The sequence below is a fragment of the Lepidochelys kempii genome, chromosome 9 (genome assembly GCF_965140265.1).
Source record: "Lepidochelys kempii isolate rLepKem1 chromosome 9, rLepKem1.hap2, whole genome shotgun sequence".
Taxonomy (NCBI): domain Eukaryota; kingdom Metazoa; phylum Chordata; order Testudines; family Cheloniidae; genus Lepidochelys; species Lepidochelys kempii.
Window position 1 is genome coordinate 80,811,025 of NC_133264.1, and position 13,532 is coordinate 80,824,556.

Here is a 13,532-nt window from a genome sequence, read left to right on the forward strand (position 1 = left end):
TGATTAAGCACAGGACTTGGACTCAGGAGTTCTAAATTCAGCCACAGATGTGCAGCTTTGCTTATCTTCATTTTGTAGCAGCTGGTACAATATGCTTCTCACAACTGGGAGAAGCTGCTACGTTTGTCTTCTCTATTTGACAAGAAATTGCTGGAAATTTAATATTGGCCCATTTCCAGCTGGAGTACCACTGATTACACTCTGCATGCACATTAGTATGTAGTGTATACTAATATTTGAAATCAAGAAATGATACTTCACTTCCCCACTCTCTTAAATCTTGCTTGGGCCAAATGACTGCTATGTTCTATTCTGTAGTAGCTACATTTTAGTGGCAGGGCCATTTGTCTGTATGGGGCCAAATCCTGATCTTCAATGTGCATAAGTGACTTTTATTAGCTATTTAATGAAAAGTGAAACTTGGTTAACTCCAAGCTGTTCTGATTTTCAGATACTTTTTAATTTTAATAACCACAAGGTACTAATAAAATCTTAATTAAAAAACTTTCTATTTTCTCTTTAACTGGTGTTTTGTCTGGGAATACTGTTATTTTGCTGTCAGTGAGAGGTTTGGCAGTGTATGTAAAGGCTGGTGGCTTTATTCATATATATTTGACTCAACCAGCTAGTTAGCACATGGCTAATCCATGTAACCACATGTTTCCCTAATTGTGATCTGCTGTTCCCTACTCCCTACGTTAGTTTGTTATAACTACTTGTGGCTTTTTAATTAGTTCCCTGTCCCAAACAGCTTACAATCTGTCTTACACTACGTATTTGTACAATGTCCCGCTCGCTGGGGCTTTGATTCCAGTTGACGTCTCTGGGCATTACTGTACTATAAATAATAATGAATAATAAAGAACTATAAAATGTCACACATTCCCTGCAACCTCTTCCCATTAACCAATCTTATTACCAGTTCATCTACAAGGAAGTCCTCCTGCATTCATAACATACATAAAGCTGGAATGGCTGGTAAACCTACTTTGCCTACCGTTGTGTCTCCTAATCAAGAGAAGAACGGTGGCCCAGTGGGTAACATGCTAGCCTGGGACTTGGGGAATGTAAGTTCAATTCTTTATTCTGATGTAGACTTCCTGCGTGACCTTGGGCAAGTAACTTATTCTCTGTTTGCCTCAGCTTCCCTTCTGTAAAATGTATTTATTCTCAAAACACAGGAATGTTTTGAGGATAAATACATTAAATGCACTCACTCACTGTGGTAATGGGGGCCATGTAAATACCTAAGATACATAGATGCAACTCTCATCTAGCCCAAAAGCTTAGTAAAAATAGGGTAATAACTATTGGAACAATTTACATATGGTCATGGTGGATTCCACATCACTGGTGATCTTAAAATCAAGATTGGATGTTTGTCTAAACAATCTGCTCTCGGAATGATTTTGGAAGTTCTGTGGCCTGTGTTGTAGAGGAGGTCAAACTAGGTGATCACAATGGTCCCATGGAACTGGTGAATCTCCCAGTTGTTATGTTACATTGTCCACAGAAATTTCTGCTGATTTCCTAACTCACAGGGTGTATCTGAGACTCATCATTTGTCAGAATAAAAATAAAAGCCTGATTTTGAATTGTATAACTCTAAAAAATGAACCCATTTTTCAGAGAGTCACTGCACATTTGGCCATTTCAAGACAATTGTTCTCTAGCTAATGAAAGGTAGTCATTGCTTGAGAGAGGGAAAGTTATAGTGTTCTTTCTCTTAGTCTTAAAAGGCAATTGCCTCTTTGTCTGGATTCACTATTACCTTGGTGGAGGCACAGCCAACCAGTACTCAGCCACTTTATAGTTGCTTCAGCTAACAGCAAAGCCTTTTTGTTTGTTTGTTTTCAATAGTGCTTCACAGGCACTGGCTATAATGTAATGGTCATGTTAGCAGTTAGCTATCAACTTTCAAGGAAACCCACTCTGTAATTTTTACTCCTTTCTGTGTGACCCCTTCAGTCGAAACAGACGTTCTGATACTATTTCTAAGTGTAGTGAAAGAGTACAGAGGCATGTGCAGTCAAGAACTAGAGATGGGTCCTAACTAACCCCTCACATTCAAATTCCCTGCCACTCCTGTTTTTGACTGGATTAAATCTGGATCTGAATCTAAACTTTGTGGCCTATCTCTAGCAAGAACATAGGAATTGTGATCCCAGAACTAGAAATGATGGTGACAGGCACCATATAAATACATTTGGGAGACAGAATACAACAGTAACCAGTGTCGTGAATAACACACTCCAGTGACAGATGCTTCAGAAGATGTAATATGAACATAATGGAGCTAATGTTATAATGCTGTCCATTTGTGTGTGTGTGTGTGTGAGAGAGAGAGAGGGAAAAAAATTCCATCCTGATTCCAGCTGGTGATCAACTTATGTCCTGAAGCATGAGGATTGGAAGCCCTTGCAATTTCATGCTTACTAATGTAACTTCACAACTGGCCCCATCCTTATAATAAGCCAAACCAAAACCTATCTCAGAAGACACAACAGAATTTAGAAGAGTTTGTATTCATATCTGAATTTTGCAGCTCTAACAGGAACAATATGAACTGGAACCCAGACCTAAGTAATGGTAAATATCGCTGGTATCTTGTCTCAGACAAGGGGCTAATGACATGCTTCAGATAGACACAAACTCTTTGATGGGGTTGGCAGGGAAGGGGTTAACACTCTCCTTCAGAAGAAGGTCTGTAATGAGTGAGGGGATTTGCTTAGGTAGCAGGGCTGGACCAGCTGTAGACAATGAATTAATTCCTCCAATCACACTAGAGGAGAGATGTGGACTGCAGTGTGGGGGAGAAGGTTGTCTGTGAAGAGGAAGGGAGCTAGGTGAGTTTTCCTTGCTTGCAATGATTCATACTTTGACTTGGCTGAAGCAAGCCCTATGCTACACTTTACATTTAGCTGAGGCAAGAGCTATTGGATTTGGTTCTTAAATGGGCAGGATCATCTAGATAATTTTCAATGTACCTTTTTACAACCACATGCACCTCAAAAGTAATAAAATTCCACCTAGGTGTACAGAATCCTTTCCTGCCCAGATGGCCTTCTGTGCCTCCTTAGTGAACCTACCTGCTCCACAAGAATACCTACTAGACATAACAAAGTTGCAACCTGCTCTCCGGTTCAAAAACCAAGTGTAGGGTTCTGTTTATTGCACTGGAAAACACCTAATGTGCTCACCTGCAAATGACTAGAAAAGCAGCTGTATTTATAAGGTTTTGGGGACCTGAGAGATCATTCACTTTTAGACAGGTATTGTTATAGTAACAAAATCCACAGCACTCAGAATAGCTCAGCTAGGATATTGCTGGAACTGCTTTGGCTCTCTCAGCCTTAAGCGTCATTCTGTGTTCTTAGTAAAATTAGCTAAGCTTTTTTTTTAAAAAAAGTGACATTTGTAATTAAAACACATTATAGCATAAGAGGCAAGATAGCCAGTACCAGGAGCTGATGTTTTTCTCTTTAACTATAGCACGCGCAAAGACCGTGCAAACTCCTCACACTGCTCCCTGATTGTGTGCCTCCTCCGGTGTTGGAGGGATCATGTCCCAGTGCATTGTAGTTCGCTTTCCATGCCATTCAGTTATTGACCTCTCTGAGTTAATGTGGATTGTGGTAGTGGTGATTACTGTTACATGTCAACATGGGAACTGGACTGAGATAACAAACTACTGGTTTCAGGTAGGCCAGCAAAGTACGGCCAGGAAGGAACAACATTCGACCACTAGTAACCTTAGGTCTCACTTTCAAAAGTGCCCAAGAGAATTAAGACCCTATGTTCCATTGGCTTATGCTTCTAAATGATTTGTGTGCTTTTTTGAAAATTTTATCCCTGGATCTGAGTTCAAGCTCGTGACCTAGTAGAAATGAAAGATGATACTATACAGAGACGATCAGCAAGTCTAAATCTCTCTATTGCAAACAATTAAGTGGTCACGAATTTATTTGGCCCATTTAGGGGGCATTACAGTGAGCCTTGGAGAAAGGCATGAGTCATGGTATTGCACTAAAAGTGCCATACTTGAGCCTGACCTTTGTCAGATTATAGGCAGTAATATTCCTATCCCACAATCTTTTTCTTTCCAGCCCCTGTCTCACCCTCTTCATCCATCACCACAAGCACCTCCTTTCAAAATTCTGTTGGACAGATGTCGCTCCTTACCCCTTTCCCAAAGCACTCCGATGGGGCTGGACCAACTGGGCTGGAGGAGGCGGCTGTTGCTGAGCACTGGTGGTGAGTCGCCTTTCATTTGACTACTCAGACTTGCCTTTTAATCAAAGCAGCAAGGGAAGCATTGGACTAGGGACTAGGAGAGATGGTCTGGAATTACATCTGTCTTCGTTATAAATCTGGAATTTGCAGGAACAGGTTGCCATAGCCACGAGCTGTAGAGAGTTTATCCCTGACGAATTAGGATCTTCATGTGGATTGCAAATAATGGGTCTTTCCCCTCTTTAATTCCTGTCCCCAGATTTTCATTACCGAAAAGGGAGATGGATGATGCTCTGAAGTGTAAAAACCTTTTGGCAACCTGTGATTGGGTTTTCACCTCATTTGCTATACATGGTGATTTCTTCCCAGTTCTGTGTCCTGGACAGTTTTGTGTAATTTAGTAGTCTCTTTGTGAATATTGCCATTTGAGAAAATGAGTAATCTGCTAAATTTTCAGAGATCCAGGTGGGAGATTTGTTTGGGAATGTGACATCAGAAGGAAAAGTGCTTTGCTTTTCGAGTCTGGATCTTCTTTCTGATCAAGAGGGAAGAGACTATCAGAAACTTGAGTACAATCTATTATGCTGTGAAATAGTTGGCCAAGGAAAGTGGTACAAGTCCTATCTCCAAACTACTCTGGAGAAAACATAAGAATGGCCATAGTGGGTCAGACCAATGGTCCATCTAGCCCAGTATCCTGTCTTCCAACAGTGGCCAGTGCCAGGTGCTTCAGTGGGAATGAACAGAACGAGCCATCATTGAGTGATCCGTCCCCTGTCATCTACTCCCATGAGAGAATGTACTGCAGGGAACAGTCCTGCTAGCAGGGAAATGAGTTGGTGATGTAATAGGTGTCTTCAACGTCCAACCTCTCTGATTAGGAAGAATGACAAATAGAGTATGGAGGTTCTTTCCCAATGGGTCAGTATTACTAACACCTGAACATTAGGATTTCTTGGCATGTCCAGGTCAAGAATACCAGCCGTGTAGGTACATCCAAATATGCCACTGATTGCAACCAAGTGTTAATGGATGGTGGCAGCATAGCAGGTATGAGAAGAACCAGTGGTGAAAGGGTGAAGCAGCTGCTTACTGAAATGAACGCTATTCATTTCTAGTGTGTGGGTGGAAGTGGATAAGCCTTTTTAAGAATGCAAGTGTTACAGGATCTGCACGTTGCCTCTTTAGTTATCATCCTTTAGTTATAATCAGTGCTCACGCTGCACCTTAGTTTGGTTTTGTTTGATTGAGAGACTAGAAAGGGAAACATGCACTGCTAAAAATAACAGCAGCTTGACTAGGTTGGTGCTGCATTTAGGAAATAGGCTTCAGTGCAATCTCTCTCTCTCCCAGTAATGCTGGAAGAAAACCAGGTTCCCTGTTCGAGCAGCCCTGAATGCAATTCCATAACTAGAGATGGGTCTGAGCCAGAACTCCAGCTCTATACATCTCCAGGTCTGGATCCTGATCTGCAGCAAAACTTCAGCTGGGAGTGGGATTGGGTCCATGGCTATGAATTTCACAGTTAGCTTATCACTGGGAATCAGAACAAAACCCCATGTTTTAATGCCCCTGAAGGTTGCGTATGAAGTACTCTAAGATCCTCCGATGAATGGCACAGCAGAGGCACGACATGGTAGTCTGATAAGAGATGTGTAGGATCAACAGTCAGTAGGTCTTCATTTAATTGTGCTATAGAGTAAACCACACCTCCAGGCTTGCCGTTGGAAGGTACCTGTCTGCATGGGGAGCAGTTCAGAGCTAAAACTAGTTTAATAAGGTCTAGCTGATTCTGTCTGCCAGGTGCTGTTGGCTTCCAAACTGTATCGCTACCCACTACACATAGAGCCATTGTACGGTAATGGTGAAATTGGTCTGCAGAGTTCAGATCCAGATTCGTATCTCCACTTTCCCAAAGCTCAGGAGTACTTGGATACAGGGTTTCAGCTCATCCTGTCACTGGCCAGTTTCTCAGTCTGGATCTGATATTTTAGATCTGGGATTTTAGTTTGGGCCCATCTCTGAGTCACGCAGCCATCCTAGGTTAGCATTGAGTGCAACTGCTGTCTGGACTTAGGGGTGGATTGGAAAAAGGGAAATCAGTGTTGTACATCTCTCAGGCAAATTTTCCGGAATTCAGCTCTTTCCTTCCTGAAAGGGATGACAGACCCCAGGGAAAGTGAGTGAACACTGTCTGTGCTCTGCTCAAGCCATGTGTGGCCTGCTGACTCAGGAGCGTGCATTAGCAGCAGCTGCAGACCTACATGTGGTGCCTTTCTACAGCTCATCTCTCCCAGTGGATATCACTCCAGGCAAGCATTGTGTGAAGGGTGGACTGGCGGAGTGATTCAAACAAAACCATGGGCAATATGAGAGGGAAATAGACCTCTCTAAACTAGAGCCAAGGCTTCTGCCCAGAACTGTGCCATGCCCATCGGGTAGGGGTTGGGAGGAAGAGCTGGATTCATGGTTGATTAGAACAATATAGCTGAATTTAATAAAAGGTAATCATCTTGAATCATCTAGTCCTCCTAGTTCATCTGTATCTCCTTAATAGCCAGCTGCACCTTCAGGTATAGAATCCTTAGGTGGTGCTCAGTTGTCTGTAGGGTCAAGTTCAGACTTGGTGTAAGTGGGTGCAATTCCATTGAAGTGCAATTGTTTCCATGGTTGGACTGGCCTAGGGTGCTTGGGATGATGAAAACATCCTGGCTTCTCTGGTACTCGGCCTTTTAATGGCCTGTTCTTGTTTTGCGTAGATTAAAGGAGCAGTTACCACTTCAAGGTGTGTCATGTTGCAGACCATCAAGGCTGGGAATCCCAGATTTCCAAAGATGTATAAGAAGTGTTTTAGAACTTACGGTCCTTGAGATACCAGACCTTTAATAACAATGTATTCAGATTATACTCTTCCTGAGCTTGCGGAATAGCATCCTGGCCGGTGATCCAGTGTGTCTGCCCCTACCTGCCTATACCAGATCTGAATTTGGCCCTGAGCTCTCAAGTTATGTCTGAATTTCCATAGCATCCAAATGAGGATACTTTTCTTCCGTCTTGAGAGCATGAAATAGGCACCGAAATAAATTCTCTCCTTTTTTTTTTTTAAAGAAAAAAGTAGTGCTTGAAGGAGTATTTTCACACTGTCTTGTTTCTTGCATTCAAACAGAACAGCCCTCACCCCGCAGCCTGAGCCAGAACAGGGTGTTTATCCTTTAATTCCTTTTTGTGTGGATTTTGTCCTACAGCTGAGAGCGACCTGGGTTCAAAGACTCTGGAGGTGCGCGGAGGTGGCAGCAGGTGGAGGCCCCTGAAGCCTGGAGCTGAGCAGCTGCTAGTCAGTAAAGTAAGGCCATTGCTTGAAATATTGTTTTATCTGCTCTCGTGCTGGCATTTGCCTGGGACGCCCTTAGCCGTCGACTCTGACAATGTGCTTCAATAAAAGCCTCCAGAATCCAGTTTCCGTAGCAGCAGACTTTTTTTTGGTAATGAGTGCAAATTATTTTATGGCAATATAAAGATTGTAGCATTCACCTTTTTTGCCCAGATTAGTTCCCATCGGATATAAATCAGAGGCTTTACAACCTCATACAGGGCCTGGGCCCTCCCTTCCTTTTGGCTGAATATTCCTTGCAGATGGGGGGAAACTGTGTAATTTCAAATTGTCTGTAGTTTTGTTACCATATGTCCTTTGGATTAATTATTGTCGCTATCTCTGTGACCTATTTATGTGTCTGTTCTTTCCAAAGTGTTTTGCAAATACAGATGAAATCCCTTTTACTTTTGACAGTATAGTCCCCACACTCACTAGTGAAACCCACTGGGGTTGTCGGGACTAGTCTGGATCTTTGTCTTGGAGTTAGAAAGTCGTGGGCAAACTAGAAAGAAAATTGGCAAAGCGCTGTGCCAGCATTCCCCCATCTGCATATCACCGCGTCTCCAGGCTCAGAATTCTCTTGGTAGCTGCCTCACGCTGTACCCTTGCTTTCTGGAAGTCAGGTTCACTACATGAAATTCATTGTGACACTTGTCTTTCCTGAGCCTGGTTCTGGGAGGAAGCCCTTCATTGGGAGCTGAAGGTGGTCAGCACGTGTCATGAGAGGATCTTGGTTTGCCTTCATCATGAGCCAGCTACGTTGCTAATCCTCTTTGTACTGTCCATTGAATGATTCCCAGCTGGTGTGGGGAGTGGAAGCTGCTTTTTACTGATCAGATGGGAGTCTCAGAAATAGCTTTAGACAATATGTAAGCAAATCAATTTAGGACCAGAATCAATCTGGCTCTTGCTTATGTTTGCCATGGTGGGGAGTAGGGTAGCGGGAGCTTTCCTCCATGAACTTTCTGCTGTGTTCAGTCAGGATGCACTTCAATTGCTGTACTGCTGATTGTACTGTGTGTACTCTGATGTCTCACTGATTTCAGCATGATGCTCATGCGGATGACCGCAGCAAAGAAGAGCTTTTGGAGAAAGAGCAAAAAAAAAAAAAAAAAAAGAGAATTAATTTACCATGCACAGGGCTTTCTTTTGCAGTGGGGTGAGCAAAGGATGGGCCAGCACCCACGAACACCAGATTTCCCAATTGGGACCAAAAAGGGAATTACAGTACTGACCATTTACAAGGGACCCTGTTTTCATGCTATTTCCAGCCCAGATTTTGAGAGAGAGTGAGAGAGATGTTGACCTGTAGTGGCAGGGCCCAAAAAGAGGATAAAGCATCCTTGTACTAGTGTTCGCCTATAGAGTGCTAGTCTGAGCTCTCCAGTTAGGTCTGCTGTCACAACACATGAATTCTTTACACCCAGAAGTTCAGGTAAATAGCTGAATACTTGGGTACTGATCCAAACTGAGCCCGCCCTTGCATGTTGCCTGTTACTATTTCCCGCACAGCTGCTGCCACTGCTGCCTCCCTGCTGTGTCCGTACAATTTTATTATGCTGCTACGTAATTGCCCTTCTTTATCTGATCAGCTGCCTTTATGAAACATGATCGTTAAAGAGGACCCTGCTGCTTTATGTCTGGTTTTCGTGATAGAAATGGTTCACTGGTGATAACTCGTGTTGACTACTCCGATTTCCTTGTTTTGGATGGGTTCTGCAGCTTTCACTGAACACATGCAGGGAAGGGTTATAGGCATTTAGGAGTCACTGTTAGCCCACAAAAGCTTATGCCCAAAAATTTTTTTTAGTCTCTAAGGTGCTACAACCACTCCTCATTGTTTTTGCTGTTACAGACTAACACGGCTACCACTCTGAAAACTGTTAGCTTTGTGCCTTGACTGTCACCTTCAATTACTTCTTTATCTAGTGGGCTGAAATATAATCCACAGAGAAGAATCACATTCATTTAACCCAGAGTCAGATCAAGATGGTCAGCCCTTAATTTCTGCTCACTTCCCTCAGGATTACAATCTCTTCCCCGAGGGGTAATTCTGTAAGGAGATCCTCCCACTTTGGTAGACAGCATATCTTGGGCATTAATTGGATGCAGAGTGTACATGGAGCTAAAAGTCTCTGCCAGGTAATGAATATACACAAATCAAGAGCAGAAGCATGAACTGGTAGTAAAAGCACAGAGGTGGGCATTAGAACACACCTGTGTTCTATCCCTGACTCTGCCACTATGTGACTTTGGGCAAGTCACTTCACCTACCTGTGCCTCAACTTCCCTGTCTTTATGGTTAGGATAATACGGGCTTACTGCTTAGTTTGTGTGTGTTATATGGCTTAATTTGTTAAATCTGTGAAGGCTTTGAGATCCTGAGAAACTCAATTGAGGGGCAAAGAATTATTGTAATTGGAGGGCCAAAAAACCCTGAAAACTCCTTTCTTCCCAGAGTTTGTGGCTGTTTGGCCTATTACAGAGGCAGCCCCAAAGCTCGAATCTGGATTAGAACTTTGTGTGGTGCCCAGAGTAGCGAGACTCGTTACAGAGGTGTGACGATAAGCTCCCTGTCCCAAGGAATTTATAATCTAAATAATTTAGAAACCTGTTGTTTAGATTCAAGGTTTTGGTGTGAGCCCCACTCTAATTATTATAGCAAGCAGCACTAACCCAACCTGGTGGTGAGAATTTTGTTACACCTTTCACCTAAAGCATGTGAAATACACACAGCTGTGAGATTCACTAACTGCAAAGCTTTTGAACAAACTTAGGGCTGATTCATGGTCTTGATGCGAAACCCTGCCATTTCAAATTATTTTCTTGTGGAATTTCCAGGTGTGAAAGTTACAGGGTATGACCTTTATGGATATGGCTACACTGTAATTAAAAACCCATGGCTGGTCCGTGCCAGCTGACTCCGTCTCATGGGGCTCAGGCTGTGGGGCTGGTTCTTTGCAGTGTAGACTTCCAGGCTGTCGCACTGACTCTGTGAGGTGGGAGCAGGGTGACCAGACAGCAAATGTGAAAAATCAGGACAGGGGCTGGGGGGTAATGAGGAGCCTATAGAAGAAAAAGACCCCAAAATTGGGACTGTCCCTATAAAATCGGGACATCTGGTCACCCTAGGTGGGAGGGTCCGAGAACCTGGGCTGCAGCTCAACTCCAGAAGTCTACAGTGCAGTGAAAGAGGCTCGGAGCCCTGTAAGCCTCAGTCAGCTGGCACAGGGCAGCCGCGGGTTCTGAATTGCAGTGTAGACATACCCTATGGGACTGAAAAGATCAATGAACCTGTAAGTGAATCCACAAAGTATCCTTGTCGTCGAGTGGTCCAGTGTCATGACAGAGGAGGAATCCCTCACCCTCTTCATGGGGCAGCAAGGGCTGGGAATGCGGAGGAGGGAGCATGCTCAGATACCAGAGATACAGCAAGGGAGAACCCCCCTCTTGGTTGTATTAAGTGACACTCATCCCTTGGCTGACACATAAGTTAGCATGGATGGATTTTGGAGCAAACAGAACCTCTGTCAATGAATTGGTGCCACTTGGGATGGGCCACTTGGTGATGTGCACACGGGTCTCAAAACTGCCAACTACTAGCAATTTCCCATTTTGATTAAATGAGCCAACTCCAACAGAGCTATTGTCTGTGACTGGAGCCAGCCAAGTGTTGAATAAAGAAGAGCAACAATATTTATGGGGAGCTGCTGTTATAGATAGCGATATATTCTGTTGTATGCTACTCAAGCCCTATCAGAGAACGCCATCAGCTGTATTATATGATATACAACATTACCATATTCAGGAGCTGGCTCTGAATGATGCATGCCTGTGGTCAGCCAAGTTTAATAAATCAAACTTTCTTAACCTATTAAGGACAGGCCTGCACTTAGCAGCCTTGGTATTTGTCACTGTTGTGACAATACACATTCCTAGTGTGACACGTGATTTGGTTGCTATAGTTCTATCTCTAACATGCATGGCACAGAAGGTTAGAGAGATTTACCAGGAAGACTTAAACCTCATTTTAAAAAATACCTCTGCTAAACATTACTTTTAATTACTTGCCATTCAATAGCATTTATAGGCTCTCATCAAAGATCAGGGCCCCATTCTGCTAGGCACTGTGCACACACAAAAGAAGAGAGTCTGTATCTCAGACAATCTGAGGAAACAGCCCTGTTTCCAGTAGGTAACTAGAGAGCCATGCCGAAAGTGGATTAAAATGAAAAACTCAGCACCTTGCCCCTAAACCTTCATCTCAAGTCATACAAAAAACATTTCTGTGGTCCAGGAAAGCTTGGTTAAGAAGCTTTTCCATCCAGCTGAATGACATAAAGATGAGATTCTGGTGCTGGAAACGTTAATGGACCTTTGAACTTCCTTTTGATGAACAAAGAGACCTGGCTGCCAGGGTCAGAAGCGGAAGTGTCAGAATACTGTGTTGTGAGAACTGCTAGCCCAAGAGGTGCAGATAACTCAGAGAAACAACTTTGGAGTGCTAATCAAAACACCTTCCAAGATTTGCTCATCGCTGCAATTAGGCAGCTTGTCACTTAGGCTGAGTTACGGGGAATAGCCAGGGGTGCAAAAGCTGATCAGATTTTATAAATCATATCCACTGAGTTAAAGGAGGCGAGAGTCGGATTTACAATCACAGATCACAATGGCAGCATTTCAAAGCCTATCCATCTCTCATCTCCTGAGCTCAGAACTGCAGGGCTGTAAATCAAATCCTTGCGAGCCAGAAAATCTTGGCAAGATTTGTAAATCTGAATTAAGATTTGAAGGGTTTTGGATATCTCTTGTCAATCCATTTATTTGCAGCCACAGACCAAATGGATTGTTTCAAAAGTCAGGTGGCTGGAAAGGCTTGTAAATCAAGACCACAGGCCCAGTTCTGGAAGAAACTATGCCTAGTTTCCATGCTGCAAATGGCAATTTTTCTGTTTGAGAGCAAGAGGCTGGGTCAATGTAGCATCGGCATTAGTAGCACCAGTATTATCTTGGTCCTTGGAGGAATGGGGGCAGTGCCAGAAAAATTAATGCATGTCACCGCAGGCCATCGAGGGCACAGTGCTGCTAGTGAGCAGTGGCCCTGGGAACCCCAAGAGGCTGCTGCATGCAAAGTGCAGGTTTTTGAAAATAGAGCTGCACTCCTCTGCATTTTAAAAACACTGAGTGTGTTGTCTGGGCAGGGGAATGACCTCTCTTACCTCTGGGTTATAAGCCGGTTAAGTATTAAGTGCCTTGTCCAAAGCCACCTGAAGTCAGTTCACAAGGCTGCCAATTGTCACACACGCATCTGGCAACCTGACTGAACCCTCGTGCTTCTGTAGGGATGCCCTTCTAGTTGCTACTCCCAGCAGCCAAGCAGCCTCCCCTCCCGCTGCTCCCTCTGTTTTGTCTGTGCAGGGAAAGAACAGGCAGAGGAGGCACTGACGGCTGGGAGGGACAGATAAGTTGGCTCCTCCCTCCCCCAGCTACTCCCTACCTAGCCTCAATAGCTGTCCTTTCTCCAGAGCACCCAGTACCCCCTCCCGCTCCCCCCATGCACTGTCGAGGCCAGGGGAATGTTTGTAAGGCTGGAATCGCCTCAGAACTCCAGGCTGGGGTAGGGAAGGCTTGTTGGGCTAGATCCACACAGGTATTTAGGTGGCTAAACTCCAGACGTAGGCACCTAAGTTTTAGGCTCCACCGCAATCCACAGAACTGCTGCCAAATCTGTAGGTGCCTAAACTCACGCAGTGCCAAACTGTCAGTGTAAAAGTTCCCTCGACACCTAGGTGTTTTGTGTTAGGGCATGTGCACTGCTGCCCGCTTCTAGGTGTCCAGATGCCGAACTCCCGCCTAGCCTCAGAGCAATCCACGAACCAGGAGAGGATAAGGCGGAAGAGGGCCTATCTCACGTGTGGGGCCTGAT

The 13,532-nt window shown here is 44.1% G+C and overlaps 1 protein-coding gene across 4 annotated transcripts in view; it reads left to right on the plus strand.

Annotated features, from left to right (window-relative positions):
- Nucleotides 1-13,532, plus strand: part of ARHGEF9 (Cdc42 guanine nucleotide exchange factor 9) — a 307,760-nt gene that overhangs the window by 58,125 nt on the left and 236,103 nt on the right. For all 4 annotated transcript variants that reach the window (XM_073361041.1, XM_073361042.1, XM_073361040.1 and 1 more), the window contains 2 exons: nt 4,107-4,254; nt 7,479-7,576. In XM_073361041.1, the coding sequence (XP_073217142.1) occupies nt 4,107-4,254; nt 7,479-7,576 (246 nt within the window). The remainder of the gene's footprint in view (nt 1-4,106; nt 4,255-7,478; nt 7,577-13,532) is intronic.